Source organism: Malassezia japonica, chromosome 8 (genome assembly GCF_029542785.1).
Source record: "Malassezia japonica chromosome 8, complete sequence".
In the NCBI taxonomy this organism is placed as follows: Eukaryota; Fungi; Basidiomycota; class Malasseziomycetes; order Malasseziales; family Malasseziaceae; genus Malassezia; species Malassezia japonica.
Window position 1 is genome coordinate 162,403 of NC_083377.1, and position 23,685 is coordinate 186,087.

A 23,685-nucleotide genomic window follows, 5' to 3' on the forward strand; every position below is an offset into this window, starting at 1 on the left:
TGGGTATCAAGTCGGCCTACGGCGTGGTCCAAGCACCACAGATCCGCTCCAGGGCAATGGCGTGTTTTTGGGTACGAGCGGCTTGCGCGCAGGCGCGGTCGGCAGCGTGCCGCCGGGCATGGGAAAGGCATCGTCGTCCAGGTCCTCGAGCAGGGCCTGCTTCTTGGTGACCGGAGTAAGGGCAATGTCGCTCGACGGCGACGAGGATCGGCGGCGTACCAGCGGCGGCGACGAACTGTGATCCGGAGCATCGGAGCGCGCCTCGAGCTGCGCAATGCGCCGCCTGTACGAGGCTTCGGCGGCGCTGCGCTCCGAGTCCTGACGCTGGTTTTGCTCGCGCAGCGCACGGTACTTTTCTTGTGCGCGCTTGACGGCTTTTTGCAGGTCGCGCATCTGGTCGGCCATGCGCTGATCGCGGCTGCGAATCGCCTCGAGCATCTGTACCGCGTCGGACGCTTGCTCCTCGGCCGCGCGGATACGCGCAACCGCCTCGGCCTCTTTGGTCTCGGCCGCTTCCTCACGGAGGGCGGCGCGGCGCACAGCGTCGACACTTGCGCTCTTCGCATTTGCAATGGCCTCTTGCATACGCGTTTGTGCCTGCGCCTGACTCGCTTCGAGCGCGCTCTCGCGTGCGTCGAGCGTGGCAGCTCGCTCGTCCAGCGCCTGCGCCGCTTGGAAAGCGCGCTTCTTTTTCTGGCGCAGCGCATGCCGCTCGGCCGCAATCTTGTTCTGCTCATCCTTAAGCTCGTCCTTGGCTCGGCGCAGGACCGTTTCCTCTTCTCGTAGGGCAACCGCCTTTTGCTGCGTCTGGGTATAAGCCTTGGCTAGGGTATGAGAAATGCCTTCGACGTGGCGCACCATATCGTGGAGCGCGTCCATGCCATTCTGTAATGCGAGTACTGCGTCCTCATCGCGAATGGCACCGAGGCGCAGCGCTTCGGACACGCGGTGCTGGACGCGTCCTAGCGGCGCGGCGCGGAGGCCGTGCGCGGCCATTGCATACGTCTGCATCGCAGCGACGAGGTCGCATGCCGCGTCAAGCACCGGCTGTTCGCCATCGACCGATCCCATATGCTGCGCACCGACATACTGGTGAAAGTCGGCCGCGTCTGCGGGCCACAGCGCGAGGATCTCGTCGGTGCCTGCCGGTTTCTTGCACAGGGGGCACCCTCCCTGGAGTGCACCGTGCGCGCGCGAGCGGATCCAGTCGCCTACGCATGGCGCGTGAAATACATGACCTGCGTTAGCCTCTCTACGTACCGCACGGAAGTGCCGCCGGCCGGTTCTCTGCCGTGTACTCCTCCAGGCAGATCCCACACGCCATCGTGTTGGAAACGCGGTCCACGTGGACCCACGTGGATACCCCGGCCGTTTGCCATTGAACGCCGAGCGATTGGCGTACGTAATTCGCTTCTTGTTCTCCGCGCAGCCGGCTCCCAAATGCCGTCGAGCGGTAGGGAAGTGCAGCGTGCGAGCGAGTCGCGGAAAAAGCGCGACAAGCGTAGCTGGGATTATATCCTACGCAGTGGCTTAGCTGGCGGCGTCGCGGGATGTGCGGTACGTCGCCTTACTGACGCAGGCCAAAACAGCCATTGCCCCGCTGGACCGAGTCAAGATTCTGTTCCAGGCGGCGAATCCCGACTACCAAAAATATAGTGGTATGTTTTCTTCCTAACGCAGGTCGCTGGCTCGGTGTTGTGCATGCAGGGAGAAAAATCGTCCGGGAGCAAGGCTGGATAGGCCTGTTCCAAGGGCATAGCGCCACGCTGCTGCGCATCTTTCCTTATGCAGCGGTCAAGTACATGGCGTACGATGCCTTGCACCTCGCGCTCATGCCCACCATTCAGGACGAGACGAGCGCGCGCCTCTTTCTTGCAGGCTCACTCTCCGGCGTCCTGTCCGTCTTTCTTACCTACCCGTTGGAGCTAATCCGCGTGCGCCTTGCGTTTGATACCAAGACGCATCCGCACAAAAACCTGCGCACGATCATTGCCACGATCTATCATGAAGGCGCCACGGCGGTGGGGCCTCAAGGCAAGCCGGTCGAGGCGGTCGCGCCACAACTGCTGAACCGCTATCCTGTGCTCAAGTTTTACCGCGGCTTTACCGCGACCGTGCTGGGCATGATCCCATACGCAGGCACGTCGTTCCTGGTGTTTGGCCGGTGCAAGTCGCTGCTGTACCGCACGCTCCTTGGTCAAGATACGCGCGGCAAGCCACTCGAAGAGTGGCAGGGACGCAAGCCGATCGTCAGCCGCACGGTCGTCGACCTGACCGCCGGCGCGCTCGCGGGCGCAATTTCCCAGGCAGTCTCGTATCCTTTCGAGGTGATCCGGCGGCGCCAGCAGGTCGGCGGCATTTTGCGGCCGTCGAGCATGCTGACGCTCCGCGAGACGATCGCGTGGATCTACCGCACGAATGGCTTGCGTGGCTTCTATATCGGCCTGGGGATCGGGTATATGAAAGTCGTACCGATGACTGCCATCAGCTTCGCCGTATGGTCGGCCATGAAGCGGCAGCTCGGCCTGTAATGCATCGCAGCAGAGTATATACCATGTAGCACTAGTCATGCCGCTTTTCATGATCCAACTTGGGCATCGGGCGCCGTGTGCCGAGCGTGCGCGGCGCAGACCGGATCAGCGAGGGCGTGGAGAGGTCCGGCTTGGACAGCGTGGGGGTCGACAGGCCCGCTCGGCTCGGCGGCGTGGGGTCGCTGGCCGAGGGACGTGAAAAGGACGCGCCGCTCGAGGACGCCGCGGGCGATGGGCCGCGGCGCAGGCCAAGCGAGCGACCCGGCTTGCCGAGCTGGCTCGGAAGCGGGTTCGCCGCACGCACATTGCCTTGGCGCGTACCAGACAAGGCCGAGGAGCCGAGCGAGTTGAGTGCAGAGGCAAATCCGCTCGACGCGGGGCGGGGACCACTTGTGTACATCGGCGGCGAAGGCTTCGTCTCGGGCTTCATCTCGTCTTCGTGCATCTCTGACAGGCGTCGGGCCGTCGCTGACGCAGCGTACGCAGCCTGGTTTTGGCTGAGCGTGTCTTGCTCAGGCATCGGGCGCTGGAGCACCGATGCGACGTCTTGAAACGCGCTGCTCACGTCTGGCACGCCAAAGCACCAGTCCACGACCTGGTGCCGAGGTGCACCGGGCGGCTGCGTGCCCGAGCGTGCTTTGGGAATGAGGGGTGCAAGAAAGTGACTGAGCGTGCGCGAGTGCCACTCGCCCGCAACGAGGCGGCGGCGGGTATGGCTCAAGTAGAGATTGGTCGCGGCGCGGGTCATGGCAACGTACAAGAGCCGCCGTTCTTCGCGCTGCTCGTCCGCCGTGACTGACCGATAGAAGGGAAAGATTCCCTCTTCGACCGCCGGCACAAATACGACAGGCCACTCGAGGCCTTTTGCCGCATGGCACGTCGAAATCGTCACCATCTCGTTCCCGTCGACGCCGGCTGCCGTATCGGACGCCAGCATGCTGTTTTCCAAAAAGATGCGCAGCGGCGTCGGCGCCATGTCTTTGCGTGCACGTTTCGGCGCGCGCTCGTCGCCATCCCCTTCGCCCCAGCTGTCCTGGGTATCATACATGCCCGTATCGCACGACGCCGCAAAACTAATCAGCTCTTGGACGTTTTCCCAGCGCGACGCATAGTCCTCCTCGCGCTTGAGGTGTGCCTCAAAGTCGACCTCGGAAATGAGGAGCTGCAAGAGGTCAGGTACCGGCATGCCTTCGTGCGCCGCCTCGCGCAGCCGGCGTAGGGTCGTGCCGAGCTTTTTCAGGCCCTGGAGGACGGTCGGACGGATGCCGGCAGAAAGTGCCGCATTGCCGTCGACCATCTGGTCGACGCAGTCCAGCACGGCAAGGTTGTGCTTCTGCGCGAGCTCGGCAAGATCTTTGATGCTCTTGGCCCCGATACCCCGGCGAGGGACATTGATGATGCGCAGCAAAGCTGGTGTGTACGCCTTGTTGTCTACCAGCAAGAGGTACGCAAGCAGGTCCTTGACTTCGGCGCGGTCAAAGAACTTGGGTCCGCCCATGACGCGGTAGGGAATGCGCAGCCGCTGTAGCGCACTTTCGAGCGAGCGACTTAGCGCGTTGTAGCGAAGAAGAATGCATACGTCCGAGTACGATAGCAGCGGCTGCGCGAGCAGTACATGCCTTTGAATTTCGAGCGCGATGTACTCCGACTCGAGGTCTGCCGACGGAAACGAGCGAAAGGAGACGGGTGCGCCGGCACCTTTCGAGGTAAAGAGGCCTTTGTCGATGCGCTCCGTGTCTTGGCGCACGAGCTTGAGCGACGCGTCGAGAATCGCCTTTGTGCTGCGAAAGTTCTCTTCGAGCAAGACGCGGTGCAAACCAGGAAAGTCGCTGTACATCTTTTCGAGGTTGCCGACCTCGGCGTTGCGCCAGCTGTAGATGCTCTGATCGGGATCGCCGACGACACTTACATGCCCTGTAGCGGACGCCATCAGGCACATTAGCTCGTACTGCACGGCATTCGTGTCCTGGAACTCGTCGACGAGTACTACATTAGAGGGAAGACGTACCGTGCCGAATGTCGCTGCCCACCGACGGATGCTCGCGAAAGAGCTGTGCGCCGCGCATGAGCAGGTCATCAAAATCAAGCGCATTGTTCTCGTGCAGGCGCGCCTGGTAGTCTGAGTACACCGCCGCGATGATTGCATTGTACTCCTTCGTCACGGCGCTCGAGGCCGGCATTACTTGGGCGAGCATTTTTGGCGTGAGGCACTTGGACTTGGCCTTGGAAATTTCCGCAAGCGCCTGCTCGGGCTTGAGGGTCAGCGACCCCTCTTTGAGGCGGTCCATGTACTGGTCCAGCACCTCTTTCACGATGCGTTTCCTGCGTCAGCAACGCGACCTACCCATCGTCCATGTCGGCAATGGTAAAGTTGGTATCGATCGCGATGCGGTGCCCGTGGCGCCGCAGGTACCTCGCGCACGTCGCGTGGAACGTCCCAAGGACCAGCATCCGCGTATTCTCTTCACCAATGAGCCCGTTGAGGCGCGAGCGCATCTCGGCTGCCGCCTTGTTCGTAAAGGTGACGACGACGCACTGGTGTGGCGCGACGGGCGCACGCTCCTCGCCGCCAAGAACGAGCCAGGCGACGCGCATCGTGAGTACTCGCGTCTTGCCAGACCCTGGACCCGCGAGGATTTGCAGCGGGCGCTCCGCTGCGCTCGTCACCGCCGCCCGCTGCGAGTCCGACAAGGCCTGCAGGCGCAACGCGTCGTGCATGGTCGTGTGGAGGCACGTGGCTTCGCCAACCGGTGGGGGAGAACTTGTTGGTGCCCGCAAGGATGGCGGCTGAACAGGGCGATGCGCCGCTCCCCAGTGGCCGTGAGCACGAGACGAACATGATCAATTCTACGGATGTTATGCCTGATAATGCGACAGTACCGCCGGCCAAGACGCTGCTGGCTGAGGTGGCGCCAGTCGCCTCCCCGTCGGAGCTGCTGCAAGGCTCGGCGGTGGATGCGGGTGATGCACTGCCCAATGCGCTCGCCAAGCTGAAGGAGGGGCGCAAATCGGCGCCGCCTGCAGCACAAGAGAATGTGGTTGCCAACTCCAAGAAGGAGCGTCCCGACGTCGGCACACTCGCCTATACCGAGTGGGACATTGTCCGCTTCCTGGCGTCGCTGCCCGTGCCGCTGGACCGTGTCATGCCCGGCGTGCTCGTGCGTATGGTGGCGCGCATTTTGTTCATGCACAAGCTTCTTGCCACCGATATGGCCTACGATGTGCTGCTCACCTTTTGGCGCGGTGTCGTCGACATTTTTTTCCGCGAGGTGCAGCCTCGCTCCTCGTATCGTATTCCCCACAAAGGCCCGTTGATCTTTGTCGCAGCCCCTCACCATAACCAGTTTCTGGACCCACTTCTCCTCGCGTCTGAAGTGCGCCGTGGCTCGGGCCGGCGCGTCTCGTTCCTCATTGCGCAAAAGAGTCTGCAGCGCCAGTTTATCGGCACGATTGCACGCCTCTTTCAGTCGATCCCAGTGAGCCGCGCAGCGGATAGCGCCAAGCCCGGCAAGGGCTTTGTCACGATGGGCGACGATCCGACGCACCTCCGTGGCGTCGGCACCGAGTTTACCAAGCAGCTCCAAGTGCACGGCCAGATTGTGCTCGACAAGGAGACCGAGTACGCCGCCGCGGAGGTCGTGGACATTCTGAGCGACACAGAAGTGCGCATCAAGAAGGAGTTTGCTGGCAAGAACGTCGACAAGGCGCTGCGTGGCCAGCTGGGGTCGAGCAAAAACCCCGGTGCCAAGTTCAAGTGTTTCCCGTACGTCGACCAGAAGCAGATGTACGCCAAGGTGTACGAGTGCCTTTCGGACGGCAAGTGCCTCGGTATCTTCCCCGAAGGTGGCAGCCACGACCGCACGGACCTGCTTCCGCTCAAGGCTGGCGTCGTGATCATGGCGCTCGGCGCGATGGCCAACGACCCCAACCTGGATGTGAAGATTGTGCCTGTGGGCATGTCGTACTTCCACCCCCACAAGTTCCGCTCGCGTGCCGTGGTCGAGTTCGGCAAGCCGCTGAGCGTGCCGAGCGACCAGGTCGCGCTCTTTAAGCAGGGCGGCGACGGCAAGCGCCGCGCCGTGTCCCAGATGCTGGATCTTGTGTACGACGGGCTGAAGAGCGTTACGGTGCGTGCGCCGGACTACGAAACGCTGATGGTCATCCAGGCCGGGCGGCGCCTGATCAAGATGCCGGGTCAGCAGCTCACGCTCGGCGACACGGTCGAGCTGAACCGCAAGTTTATCATGGGTTACCTGAAGCACAAGGACCACCCCAAGGTGGTCGAGGTGCGCGACGCGGTGCTCACCTACAACGAGCACCTGAAGCAGCTCGGGCTACGCGACCACCACGTCGACCGTGCGAACCGCTCGCGTCTGCGCAGCACGGCGCTCTTGCTGTACCGCCTGAGCATGCTCCTGCTGTGGAGCGGCTGTGCGCTCCCCGGTGCGATCCTCAATGCCCCCATCATCCTGCTCGCCAAGATCGTGAGCAAGCGCAAGGCGAAGGAGGCGCTTGCCGCGTCGCAGGTCAAGGTGTACGGTCGCGACGTCCTGGCCACATGGAAGGTGCTTGTGTCGCTCGGTGTGGCGCCGGTGCTCTATGGCACGTACACGGCGCTCGCCACGATCTATGTTCGCCGCCATACTAACTGGTCGCGTACGAATAACCGCCTAATTCCCCTCTATTCGATGATTGCCCTGCTCTCCATCAGTTATTCTGCGCTCAAGTTTGGCGAGGTCGGTATCGACGTGTACAAGTCGCTCCCTCCCCTCTTCTTCTCCCTGCTGGGCCGCCGCAAGGTGATTGAGCGCCTGCAAGAAGAGCGCATGCGCCTTGCCGCGATGCTCCACCGCACGATCGAGGAGCTCGGCCCGTACGGGTGGGACGACGAGGACATGTTCCGCTCGTTGCCGAGTGCGCGTGCACCGCCTTCCCCGAGCGAGGAGATGTACTGGCGTACAAACGGCGTGCCGCTGCACGGCGCCCTGTCGCACCCCCTCACCTTTATCGACGAGTGGGTCTTTGGCTGGGGCGCGTCGCGCCGCTCGCAGCGCGCCCCGAGCTCGCCCGAGATGCCCGTTATGCCCGATCGAAATGCAGTGCCGGACGAGGACGAGATGGGGCCAGATTACGAAGAGGCACTGAGCGTCTACCGCCGCAAGGCCGACGACGCCGGGGCACTCCATCCCGCCGGGCCTCATCGGCCGCGTGTGCGCCGCCGCAGCTCGCACGACTACCGCCTGCGTCACCCCACTGGCTCGCCCCGTATGGATGATGTATCCTTCACGCCTCTCAAGTAGCGTGGGAGTGTTTCGTAAGCTATATAGACAGAACCTATCCAACTTTACTCGCGCAGCTCAAACGGCACGGGGAGCGTCGACGTGGAAATATCGTGGTTCTTGATAAACATGATGTCGACATTGTCAACACGCGCAGCCTGGGGACCCTGGTGCAGATAGTCGCGCCTGCGTCAGTCGATAAACATACAGCTTCTGGACGTGCTCGGTTGGGCCCGCGGCCTCACCCGACACCGAGCCATCGGGCTCGTTGTGCACCCAGCCACGCAGGCCAAGCGCATTCGCATTCTCCACCGTGCTTTGACGGAACGAGACACCCTGGACAGACCCGGTCACTGCGTCAGAAAGGCAACGTACCGCGGAAGTAGATGTACGAAGACATGGTGGTCAAAAAAGTACGTGGCGCGTGTTTACTCAGCAACGCGTCGATCAACACGTTGCCTCGCGCCAGGATGGGAACGAAGCACACCGCGACGCCGATCCGGCGCATCTCGAGCGGGTCGTTTGCATCGCTCGCAGCACGATCACAGAGCCATGCAGAGACGCCGCTGACGTTTTTGCAGGACGAGGCGCTTCCTATGCTCGCAGAAGAGACGGCAGCGCTCCAGGAGAACCTCGCCCAGCTCGGCGAGATCCAGGGCGCGCTCTCGACGTTTAACGAGAGCTTTGCGACGTTTTTGTACGGAATCAAGATGAACGCGTTCTGTGTCGAGTGGCCCGAGGCGCCCGCGGACGAGAACTTGGCACGGGCGGCGCGCCGGCGCGCCGCTGCGCCGCCGCCCGAGCCGTACTCTGCGCCGGGCGACGAGTCGTACACGACCGACGCGGACGATAGCTTTGGTGCACAGCGTACGCCAAAGCGCCCGGTGCATGCGCGCGAGAGCGTGCGGCCAAAGGAGAGCGTGCGCCAGAGGGAAAGTGTGCGGCCCAAAGAGAGCGTGCGGCCCAAAGAGAGCGTGCGGCGCCCTGCGCCGGCCGCCGCGCAGCCCAAGCGCATTCCTCTTGCGGCGCGGCGGCGGCGCGAAGCGTTTGCCGAGGAAGTCATTGATACCATGCCGCTCGAGTACCGCAACGGCGACCCGAAGCAGCGCCGCCTCCTGCAGAGCGTCGTCCTTGCGCTGTTATCAGCAGGCGACAAAGGCGTGCGTGTCGCAGACATTGCGCAGACGCCCGACATGCCCGCAGGGCGCGTGAACAAGGCGCTGATTGCGCTGCTGGCCGCGAATCACGTCGTGCGCACCTCGCAAAACGTACGTTGCACGACTCACACAGGGTGTTGTATACTCGCTGAATACACAGCGGCATGGGTCACTACCGTAGCTACAGACCTGCGTTGCGCATCCAGCGCTCGACCTCCTTCACCAGGCCCTCCTTCTCGTTCCACGCGTCGGCGAGCACAGATGCGTTGCGTGCAGACTGCACGGTGCCTTCCCATGCGCCCTTCTCGCCCTCGGTCTTGGGCACGATCAGGATGGGCGTGTTGGACGGCCAGTCGGCGCTCGCGACGTCGTCGGCACTCGCGGGGTGCAGGACCACGAGACCAGCCATCGGGCCGCGGCGGCCAAAGAAGCCGCCTGTGCCGAGGTACGACGGCAGGACCTTGTCGCCGCCGTCGCGGATAAAGAGCACGGGCTGGCGCTGCAGCGAGCTCAGGCGCACCTGGCCGACGACCTCGCGCGCAAGCAGCTCCTCCTCAGACACGCCCTCGGGGCGCTCCTTGGGGAGCTCGACATTGAGGTCGATGCAGTCGTAGCCCGCCTCGCGGAAGTACATGATCCACGACTGCCACTCTTTGCGGGGCACCTTGAGCTGGCCCGAGCTCACAAACACGAGCGTGTACGGCTGCTTGAGCTGCGCGGCGGGCGATGCCTCACGCACGATCGAGCCACTCTCGGTCGTGCCAAAGATATCGCGCGGCGCCGAGCTCGTGAAGAAGCCGAGCATCGAGCCCGAGACCGTCGTCACGGCGATCGGGCGCGAAAAGAAGCCGGGCGGCGGCGATTTGGACGTGGGGCGCGTGCTGCGGGGGAAAGGCGCGCGCGACGAAAACATGCGCGTCGCGGCCGGGGGGGCATGCACAGCGCGCGTCGCAGCGCGCGCAGCATTCAGCGCATTCGGACGAGCCATCGACCTAATCATGGTGTGGAGAAACAACGGGACAATGGGTCGCCACGTGGTCCGTGCGGGGAAGAAAGGGCGCGTTCCTTTCACGGCTCCTTTCATGGGCCGGTGGGCGAGAGGTATATAGGGCCAACGGGCGTAGAAGGATAGGCATGACACTTGTAACGCTCGTAGCTCCCCCTGTGCTGCACCTGCTCGGCGTGCTCTTGGTGCTGATCACGCTCGTGAGCCCGGTGCCATATCACGCGTCGAGCATTGCCCTCGTGTACATTAGCCCGAGCTCGGGATCGACCGCGAATGCCTCGACGGCAGATGCAATGGCCTTGGGGTCGGTACCGTCATCCAGCATCACAGGCACAAGCACCGCGACGTCGCAGGCGGCACGCCGCCCCGACTCGTTCAGCATGGCTCGTGCGAGCATGGCAAGTGACGCAGCGACGATGGACGTGGATACGGCGCTGAGCATGTCGAGTTCAGACGCCGCTGCATCCTCGTCGCAGGTACACGTCCTGTCGCCCCAACCGGCAGCCGACGACCCGTTTCCCACGGCGGGCCCGGCGTCGACGCACATGCGCAAACGCGACGCACCAGGCGACTCGGTCGCGGTGACCACGACCAATGTACGCTACGCTATCGGTCTTCTTGGCTCGTGCTTCACGGCGCCCCAGGGCACGTACCTGTGTACGTCGCCGTCGATGCAGCCTACGTTTAACAACTCGTGGCTCGCCACAACGCCGGGTCTCGCGATCGATACGACCGGCATGCTGCCCGCACTGCACGCCGAGCCGTCGTTGGTCCTTGTATGCCTTCTTGTCTTGATCCTCGCGAGTGGCCTGCAGGTGCGGCGCGTCCACCTCGAGGCATGCAAGGCGACGTGCACGCTACCAACCCGCCGCCTCCTCGCCGCGCTGCGCATCTGCACCTATGTCCAGGACGGCGCGGCAGTCGTCCTATTTGTCCTCATGATCTACCTGCGCATCCAAGTCTCGCACGCGAACGACGCGTTTAATACGACCAACGGAAAGCGCGCGATCGGCGCGCCGGCGCTCGCACACCCCGGCGTGGTCCCTACCCCCCTCACGCTCGACGCCAATGTCGGCACGGCCTTTAGCTGCGTGTGCATCTCTTCTGTGCTCTTTTGCGCGCTTGCGCGCTGGGAGCGCATGCGCCTCGCGCGCGAGACGCCGCTCGAAGGCACGGACGAAGAGGCGGACCAGCGGTGGTCGCGCTTTATGCGCATGCCCATGACCGAGACCCTGCGGCCCACCTCGCGGCCCATTACGATTTCCGCGCCGCGCCCTATATATACGCCCGACTCGGTCCCGGTCAAGCACGAGGCGTGGATGGGAATCGAGCGCCGGCGCCTGCACCCCTACCCCGACGTGCACCTCCGCACGGACCTCGCTTAGTCATGCGGGTACATTACGACGACGATGATGCCCAAGAACGTAGTTTTGGTTACTGGTGGAAGCCGCGGAATTGGACTGGCTGTAGTCAAGATCCTCCTACAGGGCACTGCGGACCTTCCCGCAAGCAATGTCGTGTCGCTTTCGCGCTCGGCGCCGGCTGAGCTCGCGGAGCTCGCCGAGAAGCCCGAATTCAAAGAGTCGCTCGCCGTCGTCAAGGGCGACGTGACGAAGCGCGAGGACAACGACCGCGCGGTCAAGACGGCGCTCGACCGCTGGAACCGCCTCGACGCGCTTGTGCTGAACGCGGGCATCGCCGACTTTAACAAGATTGCCGACCTCGTACGTTACGCCACTGACCCAGACCACCGAGCAAATGATGCACTCGCTCAACGTAAACACCGTCTCGCTCATCGCGACGATCGGCGCGGCGCTGCCGGCCCTCCGCAAGAACCACGGCCGCGTGGTGTTTGTGAGCAGCGGCGCTGCGCTCGGCAACTATGCGTCGTGGGCGCCGTACAAGTACGTGGCTCGACTCACACAGCGCCTCCAAGGCCGCGTTGAACTCGATCGCGCGTACGCTCGCGAACGAAGAGCCCGACATCGCCTCGTTCTCGGTGCGTCCGGGCGTCGTGGACACGGACATGCAGGTGCAGGTCCGCGGCACGGACCGCATGAAGTCGGACGAGCACAACAAGTTCCTTACGATGCACAAGGAAGGCAAGCTCCTGCCGGTCGGAAAGCCCGCACACGTCCTCGCTGCGCTCGCCATCAAGGGTACACGCACTGAGCCAAAGAACAAGGACGGCGAGCCGTACGGCACGGGCATCTTTGTGTCCTGGGACGACCCGTCGCTTGAAAAGTTCCGCGACTAGAGTGCTAGTTGCTAGGGAGTAGCGTATATACATGCTTCGCTGCGAAACGATTCGCTCCAACGTCTAGGGCGGCAACAAGCCCGACTAGATGCCCTGGCGCCGTGGGAAAGGGCCTTGCACGGCACCCCCGCCTTGGGCTCCCCCGCTTTGGCTTCTCCACATGAACCGCGCAGCGGCCCAGCGTGCGTCGCCGGTGCGGATGCGCGACCTGCGCGAGACGTCGCTTCCGGCGCTGTACCGTACATGGCGTGAACAGGCACGGCTGCTTGCGTACCAATTTGACGACTCGTACCTGTACGCTGCGCACTCGTTCCTCGCACGCACCGCCATCGAGTCGGCGAGGGCGTCGTGGAAAAAAAAGGCGCACGACGTGGAGCGTATGCCCGAAAGCGCGCAGCGCAAATATACCCTGTGTGTAGACCGCATGAGCCAGCTTGCGAATGCGACGCTAGGCTGGCCGCATGCCGTGTCGCGTGCGCTTGACCAGGCGTACGCGCGCCGCGGGCGGATCCGCCAGGCGCTTCTTTCGGTAGGTCGCTTTTTTCTGACGCAGCTCGTTGCGCCCCCCCACCCCTCACCTGCGGTCGGCGACGAGGCTCGGTACCCCGGCCGTCTGCGCCTCCCGTCCCTCTCGCCTGTGTTGCGTGCGCTGCTCGTCGCCCCTGCCGCGCAGCGCAGCTCGCCGGCGAAAGAGAGCACGTTGGCGTGCCCTCCGAAGCTTGCGCTCGCGCGCGAGTCGGCGGCGCGCATCCCCGGGCGCCGCATCGGCCGGCGGCGTACGGCAAATGCACACTGGCGCTACGTCACCGGCCAGATGGCCAAGCTACGTCTCCCCCTCGGCGTCGAAGTCGGCGGCGTAAAGCACAACGAAGTCATCCGGCACATGGAGAGCCGCGCCAAGAGCCCCGGCACGTCGGTCCCCCGCCGCCTCCAGCAAGGGCCGAACGAGCGGACAGAGCGCCCCCCCATGCCCGTCTACCTTGCCTCGGCGCAGCGCCGCGCCGCCGAGCTCGGCGTCACGACGCCGTTCCAGCGCATTGGGCGGCGCCGGCGAAAGTCCGGCTGGAAGTCGGCGCGCATCGACTACACCACCGACCACCGCGCGCGGCGGCGGCAGTGGGCGCGCCTCCTTGCCTACTCGCCGATCCTGCGCATCCCTGCCTCGATGCAGGACCACGCCGCAGCCTATACCCATGCGCTGTCGCAGCAAGCGCTCGTGGCGCCTCGGCCCGCGCCGTGGCGCGCGGCGCGCGATGCGCTGCGTGTCGCGCAGCATGCGATGCGCGACCTCCCCCAAGGCGCCACGCCGACCGTGCGTGTCTCCAAACACGCGCTGTACACCGGCAAAGGCCCCCGGCGCGCCGCCCGATCCGCCGCGACGCCCGCCGAGCTCGCCTGGCTCACTTCATAGCCACGTGGTCATCTCTTCCTCCATGGTGCACAGCGCCGCGTGGGTCGCGCGCGTGCCCCTGACGGCTACACGATGTGTACGGCGTGCCGCGTTGCCCTCTGCAAGCAGTGCGTGGGCGCCGATATACCCCCCCGTCGTGCTTGCGCGCCGGTGGTACGCAGCGCCCAAGAGCGACGTCGACCGGATGCAGGACATGCCGTCCGCCCCTGCGTTCTTCGCGACGAACGCGGCGGAGCCTACGCATAGAGCGACGGTCGCCAAGGAAGTCACGGAAAAGTACCGCCCTGCGACGGACGATCCCCTGTGTGTGCAGGTCGTGCAGAACGACGCGGTGCCCTCGACGCTCGTCGGCGCGCCGCCGCCCGGGTTTGCGCCGCAGAAGCCGAGCACCATCGCGCGCACGGTGCGTGTGTACCGCCAGCTCGCCAAGTCGCGCCTCACCTTTTTGGTGGTGCTGTCTGGGATGATGGGCTACGCACTTTGCCCTGCGGCGTACGCCACGACCACGGCCCTGCCGGCCGTCGTGCGCCTCCTTGCGCTCGCCGGCGGCATGACGCTGTGCTCGACGAGCGCCAATACGCTGAACCAGATCATCGAGGCGCCGTACGATGCGCAGATGGCACGCACAAAGGCGCGGCCCCTCCCCCGCCGCGCCATTACACCCGCGCACGCTTTTGGCCTGGCGGCCGTCAGCGCGACGGCCGGCGTGTCGATCCTCGCCGCGCTCATCAACCCCCTGACGGCGGCGCTGGGTGCGGCCAACATTGTGCTGTACTCGTTTATCTACACGCCGATGAAGCGCCTGAGCATTGCGAATACGTGGGTCGGCGCGCTGGTCGGCGCGCTGCCGCCGCTGATGGGCTGGGCGTCGTGCACCGGCACGCTCGACCAGCCGACGGACGCCGCCGCGTGGGTGCTCGCCGGCATCCTCTTTGCGTGGCAATTTCCCCACTTTAACGCACTCTCACACGTCACCGGCAACGAGTATGCCCGCGGCGGCTACCGCATGATGGCCGTGACGAATCCCGCACTGAACCGCCGCGTGGCGATGCGGTACGCGCTCGCGCTGATTCCGCTATGCTCGGTGGCGCTGCCCCTCACGCAGACGGTGCAGCCGATGTGGTACGCGCTCCTGTCGCTCGTGCCGAACCTCACCATGCTCTACTACACCTTCCGCTTCTGGCGCTGGCCGAGCGAAAAGACGGCGCGCGCGTGTTTCTGGTTTAGCCTGTTTCACCTGCCCGCCGTGATGCTCCTGGCGATGGCCTGCAAGAAGGACCTATGGACGAAGGAGAAAACGGAGCCTGTACAGTAGTGGTATCTAGGCGCGGCGTGCAGGCCGCAGCGCTAGCGCGTCGCACGCAGCACTCAATCCGCGCTGCCACACTTGGTGCTGCCAGTCGTAGCCGCCCGCGCGGTACTGCGCCGCGGCCTGCTTTGTCGCCAGCTCGGGCTTGAGCCAGGGGTCGACGTAACCGTCGGCAGAGGTGCCGAGGCCGCCGAGCGAGGCAGGCGCCGCGCGGGGCGGCGCGAGCGCAGCGCCGTCGTCAATCGTCGCAAAGGCACCATCATAGTCCGAGAGCGCTATCTCCCGCACTAGCTCCATCTCGGCGGGCGACTGCTTCGTCTTGGGCACGGCCCGCCGCTTGGCCTTGAGCTGCTCCTCGTACTCTTGGAGACGCTGCTGCTCCTCGCGCTCGCGTTTCTGCGCCTCGCGCGTACGCGCCTCCATGCGCTTCTCGCGGTCGCGCATCACGTCCTCGATGCTGCGCCCTTTGGCGAGCTCGGCGACGATTTCCTTTTCTTCTTCCTCGCGCTCTTGCTGCTCGCGCTCCTGCTCCGCACGCACGCGCTGTGCACGCAGCGCACGCTCGTTCCGCGCCTCCTGGTCGGCCTGCAGCTGCATCTCCGACTCCTGCTCGCGCTGCTGCTGGTGCGCCGCAATGACAGACTTGTTCAGTGCCTCGTACTGCGCGAGGCGCTGCTGGGTATGTTCCACGTCGATCTTGTTGACGAGGTTAAAGGTGATCTCTTCAAACTCCTCGAGGTAGTCATTGTACGCCTTGAGCGAGGGAAAGTCGTCCGGCTTCCGGTTAAAGAGTTTGGCCACTCGTTTCCGGATCGTCACTTCCTCCTCAACGCGCAGGTCCTGGAAGGTCTGTGCACTGAACTGCTGCTTGCGCACAATCTGCCCGCACACCGGGCATGCAGCCGGGCCCAGCGAAAAGAGGCGGTCGATGCACGACTCGCACATTTTGTGGTAGCACGGGCTCACCATCAGCCGGAGGCGCGGCGACAGGTAGCGGTCTGTCTTGCAGATCGGGCACTTGTCGTCCTCCGACCAGTACTCGGTAATCCTCCCGCTCTTGTCTGTGATCTGCGACTGGCCCACGGCCCCGCGGCCGATGCCCGAGATCGCCTGCGCACGCGACTTGCCCTGGGACGGAGCGGCGCGCATCGTGGTGGAGAGATCGGGCGATCGGGCTTTTTTTCGACCATGAGCACCGGTAGAAAGGCGGGCCTCGCCGCGCTGACCGAGTCGGCGCAGAAGAACAATCCGGTGCTGAAGAAGAAGCCTACGCCTGTGAGGCGTCCTGCGCCACGGAAGCGCCCAGAGAAGCGTCAAAAGGTCGAGTTTGACGAGAGCGCGCGGCACGAGTTCCTCACTGGCTTCTCCAAGCGCAAGCAGCAGCGCAAGCAGGCTGCGCAGGAGAACCGCCAGGCGCGGATCCGCGAGGAGCTCAAGGACAGCCGACGTGCAGCGATCGAGGCGCGGCGCGAGCAGGCCGCCGAGAACGTGCGTGCAGAGCGCCGCGCCTACGGCCTGCTGTCGGACGACGAAGAGGAGGCGGAGCCGATGCACGAAGAGCACGACTTTGAAAACGAAGAGCGCCGGGCGCATGTAACTGTACAGGAATTCGATGTGGACGCAGACTGGCATGCGCCACCACCGCCCAAGGTCACCGAGCAGCTCCCGCCCTCGTCGCGCCGTGCGGCCCGGAAAGAAGCCGCAGTCGCGCCCCAGAAGCCCAAGGCGGCGCCGAATCCCAAGCGCCCGTCGGGCAGCCTCACGGCGATTCTCGAGCCGGACGTGGTCAACGCAGCGCACTATTTGCCTATCGAAGAAGCGCCGAAGCCGGCTCCGGCGAAGCGCGCGCATACCTATCTCTCAGCCGCCGAGCGCATGCAGGAGCGCAAGGCCCAGCGCGAGCATAACCACAAGCAGGCCGAGCTGCGCCGCGAGAGCAATCGCGCACGCGCCAAGTCCGGCCCCAAGAAGAAAATCTCCACCACAGGGCAGCGCCGCAAATAGCCGTAGATCCCCGCAAGCGCCGCGTTATTTCCCCACAGATCCCTGGCGCAGCTGCAGCGCTTGCGTGATTGCTGAAAAAAAAAATTGCGCGACCCTGTTGTCACCCCGTACGACCAACTTTCTTTGCCACCAACTTTGATACAATGATCTCTGATACCGCGCTTTCTACCGTCTCCAACGTGCTTGGCAGTGGTGCGATGGTCCTGATCGTGGCCTACCACGTACGTGCTTTGCGGCTTACCTAGGTTCTCGCCGTCTCTACCAAGCGCCAGGTCGACACCATGTCGGACGCTGCTGCACGCCACAAGTAATTGTGTTGCAGCGATGCGCTAGCATCGCCGCTGCTATGTGCATGCCCAGGCGGCCGGCGCCTGGGCCCTTCACCGCTTCATGCGTTGAGTGGCACCGGCCGGCGTGCCGGTCCATCGTATGATTCCTCACCCTTGTGCAATCTTAGGCTGTGCTCAACGGACATGCCATACCTCATACCCTATATCTCGTAGTCGTCCCTACGTCGTGTATATTCAACTAATGCCATGGATTGCTCGCAGAATCGGCAGTGCGATAAGGGAAATAAGCGGTGCGGTGTTGTGGAATTAAAGTGTCGGACGCCGGGGTTCAGTCACGACCAACACCACGCACGGGACCCAACGATGAGTGGACGGTTTGTGCGTTCGTCCAAGTACCGGTACGTAGTGCGGCATGGCATGGCTGACTGATAGCCATGTGTACGGAAACCCTGCGAAGAAGGAGCAGTCCTATGACAATGTCAAGGTGCGTAGCGCAAACTGACCCAGGTCTCGAACAACGTACGTTTACTCCACTGACCTAGGCATGGGACACGAATCTCTTGGAAGCCAACGGCGAGTTTCTCTCGGTGAACTGGAACGTGTCGGGAGGCGGCGCATTTGCGCTGATTCCGCTCACGCGCCCGGGGAAGCTTCCCGATCTGTACCCCGTCTGCCGCGGCCACACTGCGGCCGTGCTCGACACGTCGTTCAGCCCGTTTGACGACCACGTCGTGGCGAGTGGTGGCGACGATGCACAGGTCTCGATCTGGAAGGTGTCGCCCGAAGAGGTCGTCGAGCGCCTCGACAACAACAAGGACGGCGCCCTGGAGGACTTTAAGCCGCTCGCGACCTTTGCCGGCGGCCGCCGCCGTGTCGGCCAGGTGCAGTTCCATCCGACGGCCTCTAACGTGCTTGCCGCTGCGACCGGCGACCACGCGATCAAGCTCTTTGACACCGAGAAGCAAAAGGCCCAGATCGAGCTCACGGGCTTCACCGACTCGATCCAGTCGATGACCTTTGACTGGACCGGAAGCACGATCGCGGCGACATGCCGTGACCGCAAGCTGCGTCTCTTTGACACGCGCACGCCCAAGGCGGTGCACACGGTGGATGGTCACGGCGGCATCAAGGGTGCGCGCGCTGTTTGGTGCGGCGATAAGCCGCGTCTGATCACGTCGGGCTTCAGCAAGATGTCGGAGCGCCAAATGTTCCTGTGGGACGTTGCGCAGCCCGCCAAGCCGCTCAAGACCGTGTCTCTGGACAGCAGCAACGGTATCATTATGCCGTTCTGGAGCGACAACAACGTCGTCTTTTTGGCCGGCAAGGGCGACGGCAACATCCGTTACTACGAGCTGGAGTCGGACGAGATCCACTACCTGGCCGAGTACAAGTCGGTCGAGCCGCAGAGCGGCATGGCGTTCTTGCCCCGCCGCTCGCTCAACGTCGACGAGAACGAGATCGCGCGTGCATACAAGGTGACGAGCAGCATGGTCCAGCCCGTGTCGTTCTACGTGCCGCGCAAGGCCGACTCGTTCCAGGCGGATATCTTCCCTCTGGCGCAGTCGAACAAGCCGGCGCTGACCGCGGACGAATTCTTTGTCGATAAGGAGACCAAGACGCCAAACCTGCTGGACTTTGAGAACAAGTCGATCATTACCGGCGATGCGACAAAGCCGACGCTCGACGCCTCCGAGGCCGCTAGCAGTGCTGCTGCCGAGGCCAAGGAGAAGGAGGACGCGGCGAAGGAGAAGGAAAAGGCCGCGAAGGAAAAGGAGGAGAAGGTGAAGGAGGAGAAGGCGGTGAAGGAGGCCAAGAAGGAGGAGGCCAAGAAGGAGGGGGAGAAGGAGGACAAGGAGAAGGAGGTTCAGGCCAAGGAGAAGGAGCAGAAGGAGAAGGAGCAGAAGGAGAAGGAGGCCAAGGCCGCCAAGGAGAAGGAGGACAAGGAAAAGAAGGACAAGGAGGCCAAGGACAAGGAAGAGAAGGAGAAGAAGGACAAGGAGACTGCCCATAAGGAAGAGTCCTCCCCGACTGCGGCCCTTGCTGGCGCGGGTGCGGGTGCCGCCGCCGCCGCCGCGACCGCCGCTTCGTCCTCGTCCGCCTCGCCGTCCGGCCCTGCTGCCACGTCCTCCGCAACCACCGATGCCTCTGCCGAGATCGAGGACCTGAAAGCGCAGATTGCCGAACGCGATACACGCATTCGTGAACTCGAGATGGAGAACTTGAAGTACGTGCCCCCGCCTAACCCAGACTCCGCACGAACCACCAACGTGTCCGCGACATGTTCCTTAGCACGCAGTAAGTAGATGGCCCATGCGAGACACGTGATGCTTCTTCGACGATGAGCGATCCGGCCGTGCGGCAAGCGTACCGCCGCCTGCTGCGCGCCGCGTCCGCATCGGTCCGCTTCTCACGCCCTGCGACGCGGAGCCTACGCAAGCTCCTGCGTGAGGATATCGAGGTGCCAGCGTCGGGGCCGTACGCTGAGCATACCATGGCGCTCTTTCTGTTTGCATCCTTGTATGCGCGCCCTGTGCATGGCCCCTGCCAAGAGGGTGGGGGGCTATGGCGCCCTGATAGCACCTCGCGCGCCGCGCACCTTGCACACAACCTCACAGCGAACCTTGCGTCGCTGACCTACCATCACCTGTCGCCCAATACCCCCATGCAGCGCAAGCGCGCCGGCGGCACGCCGAGCAGCACAGCGGCACGCAAGCAATCGGTCGTGACCGAGGCGCTATCTGCTCTGGACGATACGTCGTCCGAGCCTACGTCGACGCAGCATGTCGACGTGCTGCGCGTGCTCCCCAAACCCGTGCGGGGCCCGGCCGGTTTCAAGCCGGTGTACTGGGACGCCCAGCACCCCGAAAAGCACCTGCGTGCAAGCAGTGCAGCCGAGCTTGAGGCGCTGCAAACGCGGCTTACCGAGCTGGCCGAGCAGTACGCCGCACTCACCGAGGCGCACGGCCCCAAGGACAAGCGCACAATTGACGCAAAAGCGCGCATGGTCGACCTGCGTGGCTCGCTCAAAGGCATGCGCAAGGCCGAGGTGAACCGCCACGCAGAAGAAGAGCTCGCTGCACGCCCAAAGCGCGCGCTCTACGACCTGGTCCAAGGGCTCGCAGCGAGCGAGTCGCTGTGGCTCGGTGTGCCGCGCTGGACGCGGTGGATGAACGGCGAGTACCTTGCCCCGTAGCTATCTAGTTATGCACCTCATAGTCCTCGGCAGCGACCTGGGCCCAGCGCGAGCCCGGGCGCGTGAGTGTCTGGCCGTAGGCGACCTCCATCGGGTGCAGACGCTTGCCGACGAGGATGAGCGTGTGCAGCGGCTCGCCCCAGAACGCAATTGCGCGGCGCACCGCACGCGCCTCGCGGCGCTCATCCATCTCCTTCTCGCTGGCGGTGGGGTTCTCCTCCTCGTACGCGTCGTCCTCCTTTTCGTCGGCCGCCCGCTCCTCGGCGGTCGGCTCGGTGTACGAGAGGAGCTCGGCGAGGGTGCCGGCGACGATGAGCTCGCCGCGGCGCCCGCCTTCGGCGTCTGCGCCCATGCGGCAGAGCGCCACGGCAAGCGTGCGGTCGGGGTCGAGGTAGTCGACTTTGTGCTCTTTAGCTGCGGCGAGCACCTGCCGAATCAGCTGGGGAATCAGCATATACCGCGGCGGCTGGTAGCGGACGATGCCCCTGTATAAGTCGCGCGACGTACCGGCTCATGTCTTCGATGCTCTGCTCGCGCACCTTGATGTCGCTCAGGCACAGCGTGTGCAGGCCAAGCCCCATGTTCTCACCGATGCGCTCGAGCCACGAGTCCGGGTGCCAGTCCTCGGTCCAGAACGGTACACTGATCGTCTGGCCAAAGTTGTAGCCAGCGAGGCCGCTCGAGCCGAGCGCGGTGGTGATCGACGCATTGTGGATGATGCGGACGTCGACCGGCGTCGGCGCGCTCGCGCCCGGCGCCTGGAACGTGCGTGCGCGCATAATCAGGTCCGAGTGCGTCGTCGCCGACAGCGGGTCGCCGACGACCAGGAACGCGACGTTGCCCGTGTGCGCCGCAAGCAGGATATCGTCCGCCTCGAGCTCCACCGTCTCGCGGTGCGCGAGCGTCACTTCTTTTTCGTAGAGTTTTTCCTGGGTTAGCGAGGAGACGTACCATGCGCGCTTTAAAGTCATCGACAAAGAGTATGCTCGTGTACGACTCGAGGTACACGCGGCTGCACGACTGCACCGCACGCAGTCCTTTCAACGTAATGTCCTGCTCATCCGCCAGGCCCAGGCCGATCAGAAAAAGCACCATGGTGTGGAGAATTGGCCGCATTTCGCCTCCACTACGATGGCGACGCAACGCCTCCGGCGGAAGCTCGAGCGCGACGGCGCGCCGGAGCGTGTGAACCTGGGCGAGAGTTTCGTGACAGTACGTCGACAATCTGACACAGTACGGTACACCGCTGCCTGCCCTCAATGAGCACGGAAAAGACAAGAACGAGTACAAGCCGGTCTGGCAGCAGGAGGCCTACGACGAGAAAGGGCGCCGCCGCTTCCACGGCGCGTTCACCGGCGGTTTTTCGGCTGGATACTTTAACACGGTAGGATCAAAGGAGGGATGGACACCGTCGTCGTTCAAGTCGTCACGAAAGTCGCGCGCAGGCGCGTCGGCGCAGCGCCCAGAAGACTTTATGGACGACGAGGACCTCGCCGAGCTAAACAGCGCCTCGAAGCTCATCACCACCGATGCGTACGCACAGCACGAGAAGGCGAGCGACCCCTTCATGAACATCCTCCAGCCGAGCGCAGAGGGGAACGTCCAGGCAAGCTCGTCGCACATGGGCCAGGCGCTCCTGCGCCGCATGGGCTGGAAACCCGGCCAAGGCATCGGGCCGCTCGTGTCGCACACGCGCCGCGAGCAGCTGCGCACGCTGCTCCGTGGCCTGCACCTCGCGCCCGCGCGCGATGCAGAAGAGGACCACAGCGAGGCGGCGCGGCACAAGTTTCCCCCGCCCGATACCCAGCTCGTGCAGCTCCCCGACAACCGCGAGAAGCGCGGCCTGGGCTCGGCGAAAGGCGCGTCCGCACTCCAAGACGCGCTGCAACGCTTCCACCACGAAAAAGAGACGCAGCGCACCGTCGGTACGTACTCCTCCTAACACAGGCATGTCGGGCATGGACAGCGACGACGAGGACCACGTATACAGCGCGCCGCAGGATATCCGCGACTCGACGCTCGGTCGGGGGGATACGCTGCGCATCGGCGAGCAGCCTCCAAAAGCGGAAGAGTCGCCGGCGCTCGCGCAGGAACAGTGGCACGACGGCCGTCCGCTCGTCAAGGGATTCGTGCTCGGCAAGCCGATCGACGCCCCGAAAGTCTGGTTCCACGCGCCGTCGGTGCCAAAGGACTGGCAGCCGGATCCCCGACGTGTCTGGGCCCAGAGCGAGAAGCGCGAGGCCGAGGCACCGAAGCACGCCGCCGACCGCGGCCGCATCCTCGGCGAGGCGAAACTGCCGGGGCCGCCGCCTGCGATCGCCGCGTACCTCGGCGAGAAGGCGGCGCAGCGCATGCAGGCCGCGACACTTCCGCCCGCGCCGCCCAAGCCACTGCACGTCCCTGCGCTGGATGCAGAGACAGCTGTACGTGCGCTCGAGAACTTTGTGCCGGTCGGCAGCGACACGGAGAAGCACGAGCGGTACAAGGCGTATCTACAAGCCTATGCAAACCACACGACCTATACCCCTCCCGATGGCGTCGTGCAGGACGAGCTCGACGAGTTCTTCGAGACGGCCGAGCGCCACCGCCCGGTGCGTGGCGCAATGGCGAGCCGCTTCACCTCGAGCACGCTGCTCCAGCCCGATACACCGGGAACGGGCGGCCTGATGGGCACCGAGGAGGCGCGTGCACAAGCGCCCGCGCCGGTCGCGGCTGCACAGCTGCCGCGCACGCCGGCACAGGAAGCGGCACGAGCCGGCGACTTTGGCGACCGCACACGCACCGTGACGCGGTACGTGCCCCCAAAGCTGTTGTGCAAGCGCCTCGGCGTCGCCCCGCCGTACACCGAGCCGGAGCAGGACGACACGCAGCGCGTCCTCGACAAGTTTGGGGCCGCACCCGAGCCCACACCCGAGGCGGATGCCGAGCCCGAGTTTGTCTTTGTGCCGCACTCGGAGGCGGCCGAACAGGCGGCCGAGGAAGAGTACCAGGAGGCACGTCCCTCCCTCGACCTGTTCAAGGCCGTTTTTGAGTCGGACGACGACGACGACGAGCCGACCGCTCCCCGCAAGCGCAAGACGGACGCGAGCAAGCCCAAGAAGAAGGCCAAGGACCGCCGCGTCGGGCCGCTGACCTTTGACCTGGACGACGACGAGGCCGGCGGCGCTCCGCCCGTCCCCCTCCAGCGCCGCGACGCGCCCCCGATCGCCCGGCCACGTGCCTCCGATCTATTCGAATAATGTTCGTAG

The 23,685-nt window shown here is 64.4% G+C and overlaps 17 protein-coding genes across 17 annotated transcripts; 11 read left to right on the top strand and 6 right to left on the bottom strand.

Moving 5' to 3' along the window:
• Positions 1–6: 6 nt before the first annotated feature.
• Positions 7–1,324, bottom strand: MJAP1_003886 (uncharacterized protein; the record flags this gene model as incomplete). Its single annotated transcript, XM_060267809.1, has 2 exons — positions 7–1,238; positions 1,261–1,324. The coding sequence occupies 2 exons, from the start codon at positions 1,322–1,324 to the stop codon at positions 7–9; spliced, it is 1,296 nt and encodes a 431-aa protein (XP_060123792.1).
• Positions 1,325–1,440: 116 nt separating this feature from the next.
• Positions 1,441–2,531, top strand: LEU5 (coenzyme A transporter; the record flags this gene model as incomplete). Its single annotated transcript, XM_060267810.1, has 3 exons — positions 1,441–1,557; positions 1,580–1,658; positions 1,792–2,531. 3 exons carry the CDS (start codon positions 1,441–1,443, stop codon positions 2,529–2,531), a joined length of 936 nt encoding a protein of 311 aa, XP_060123793.1.
• Positions 2,532–2,562: 31 nt separating this feature from the next.
• On the bottom strand, positions 2,563–5,249 carry srs2 (DNA helicase; the record flags this gene model as incomplete). Its single annotated transcript, XM_060267811.1, has 3 exons — positions 2,563–4,517; positions 4,540–4,853; positions 4,876–5,249. The coding sequence occupies 3 exons, from the start codon at positions 5,247–5,249 to the stop codon at positions 2,563–2,565; spliced, it is 2,643 nt and encodes an 880-aa protein (XP_060123794.1).
• A 62-nt stretch (positions 5,250–5,311) lies between these two features.
• Positions 5,312–7,831, top strand: MJAP1_003889 (uncharacterized protein; the record flags this gene model as incomplete). Its single annotated transcript, XM_060267812.1, has 1 exon — positions 5,312–7,831. The coding sequence occupies one exon, from the start codon at positions 5,312–5,314 to the stop codon at positions 7,829–7,831; it is 2,520 nt and encodes an 839-aa protein (XP_060123795.1).
• A 44-nt stretch (positions 7,832–7,875) lies between these two features.
• On the bottom strand, positions 7,876–8,210 carry MJAP1_003890 (uncharacterized protein; the record flags this gene model as incomplete). The annotated part of the gene is made up of 3 exons (XM_060267813.1): positions 7,876–7,996; positions 8,019–8,163; positions 8,186–8,210. The coding sequence occupies 3 exons, from the start codon at positions 8,208–8,210 to the stop codon at positions 7,876–7,878; spliced, it is 291 nt and encodes a 96-aa protein (XP_060123796.1).
• Positions 8,211–8,280: 70 nt separating this feature from the next.
• Positions 8,281–9,148, top strand: DAM1 (DASH complex subunit dam1; the record flags this gene model as incomplete). The annotated part of the gene is made up of 2 exons (XM_060267814.1): positions 8,281–9,078; positions 9,101–9,148. The coding sequence occupies 2 exons, from the start codon at positions 8,281–8,283 to the stop codon at positions 9,146–9,148; spliced, it is 846 nt and encodes a 281-aa protein (XP_060123797.1).
• MJAP1_003892 (uncharacterized protein) lies at positions 9,149–9,967 on the bottom strand (the record flags this gene model as incomplete). Its single annotated transcript, XM_060267815.1, has 1 exon — positions 9,149–9,967. The coding sequence occupies one exon, from the start codon at positions 9,965–9,967 to the stop codon at positions 9,149–9,151; it is 819 nt and encodes a 272-aa protein (XP_060123798.1).
• A 386-nt stretch (positions 9,968–10,353) lies between these two features.
• On the top strand, positions 10,354–11,358 carry MJAP1_003893 (uncharacterized protein; the record flags this gene model as incomplete). Its single annotated transcript, XM_060267816.1, has 1 exon — positions 10,354–11,358. One exon carries the CDS (start codon positions 10,354–10,356, stop codon positions 11,356–11,358), a length of 1,005 nt encoding a protein of 334 aa, XP_060123799.1.
• A 24-nt stretch (positions 11,359–11,382) lies between these two features.
• Positions 11,383–12,230, top strand: MJAP1_003894 (uncharacterized protein; the record flags this gene model as incomplete). Its single annotated transcript, XM_060267817.1, has 3 exons — positions 11,383–11,697; positions 11,720–11,877; positions 11,900–12,230. The coding sequence occupies 3 exons, from the start codon at positions 11,383–11,385 to the stop codon at positions 12,228–12,230; spliced, it is 804 nt and encodes a 267-aa protein (XP_060123800.1).
• A 160-nt stretch (positions 12,231–12,390) lies between these two features.
• On the top strand, positions 12,391–13,641 carry MJAP1_003895 (uncharacterized protein; the record flags this gene model as incomplete). Its single annotated transcript, XM_060267818.1, has 2 exons — positions 12,391–12,759; positions 12,784–13,641. The coding sequence occupies 2 exons, from the start codon at positions 12,391–12,393 to the stop codon at positions 13,639–13,641; spliced, it is 1,227 nt and encodes a 408-aa protein (XP_060123801.1).
• Positions 13,642–13,663: 22 nt separating this feature from the next.
• Positions 13,664–14,956, top strand: COX10_3 (heme o synthase; the record flags this gene model as incomplete). Its single annotated transcript, XM_060267819.1, has 1 exon — positions 13,664–14,956. The coding sequence occupies one exon, from the start codon at positions 13,664–13,666 to the stop codon at positions 14,954–14,956; it is 1,293 nt and encodes a 430-aa protein (XP_060123802.1).
• Positions 14,957–14,962: 6 nt separating this feature from the next.
• Positions 14,963–16,099, bottom strand: TFB3 (TFIIH/NER complex subunit; the record flags this gene model as incomplete). Its single annotated transcript, XM_060267820.1, has 1 exon — positions 14,963–16,099. The coding sequence occupies one exon, from the start codon at positions 16,097–16,099 to the stop codon at positions 14,963–14,965; it is 1,137 nt and encodes a 378-aa protein (XP_060123803.1).
• Positions 16,100–16,138: 39 nt separating this feature from the next.
• Positions 16,139–16,954, top strand: MJAP1_003898 (uncharacterized protein; the record flags this gene model as incomplete). The annotated part of the gene is made up of 1 exon (XM_060267821.1): positions 16,139–16,954. One exon carries the CDS (start codon positions 16,139–16,141, stop codon positions 16,952–16,954), a length of 816 nt encoding a protein of 271 aa, XP_060123804.1.
• A 143-nt stretch (positions 16,955–17,097) lies between these two features.
• CRN1 (Coronin-like protein crn1) lies at positions 17,098–19,543 on the top strand (the record flags this gene model as incomplete). Its single annotated transcript, XM_060267822.1, has 6 exons — positions 17,098–17,175; positions 17,200–17,261; positions 17,677–17,728; positions 17,752–17,763; positions 17,787–19,468; positions 19,492–19,543. 6 exons carry the CDS (start codon positions 17,098–17,100, stop codon positions 19,541–19,543), a joined length of 1,938 nt encoding a protein of 645 aa, XP_060123805.1.
• Positions 19,544–19,582: 39 nt separating this feature from the next.
• On the top strand, positions 19,583–20,437 carry MJAP1_003900 (uncharacterized protein; the record flags this gene model as incomplete). Its single annotated transcript, XM_060267823.1, has 2 exons — positions 19,583–19,632; positions 19,672–20,437. The coding sequence occupies 2 exons, from the start codon at positions 19,583–19,585 to the stop codon at positions 20,435–20,437; spliced, it is 816 nt and encodes a 271-aa protein (XP_060123806.1).
• Positions 20,438–20,441: 4 nt separating this feature from the next.
• On the bottom strand, positions 20,442–21,532 carry DPH5 (diphthine methyl ester synthase; the record flags this gene model as incomplete). Its single annotated transcript, XM_060267824.1, has 3 exons — positions 20,442–20,922; positions 20,945–21,366; positions 21,389–21,532. The coding sequence occupies 3 exons, from the start codon at positions 21,530–21,532 to the stop codon at positions 20,442–20,444; spliced, it is 1,047 nt and encodes a 348-aa protein (XP_060123807.1).
• Positions 21,533–21,568: 36 nt separating this feature from the next.
• Positions 21,569–23,676, top strand: MJAP1_003902 (uncharacterized protein; the record flags this gene model as incomplete). Its single annotated transcript, XM_060267825.1, has 3 exons — positions 21,569–21,649; positions 21,672–22,362; positions 22,385–23,676. 3 exons carry the CDS (start codon positions 21,569–21,571, stop codon positions 23,674–23,676), a joined length of 2,064 nt encoding a protein of 687 aa, XP_060123808.1.
• Between the last annotated feature and the right edge of the window lie 9 nt (positions 23,677–23,685).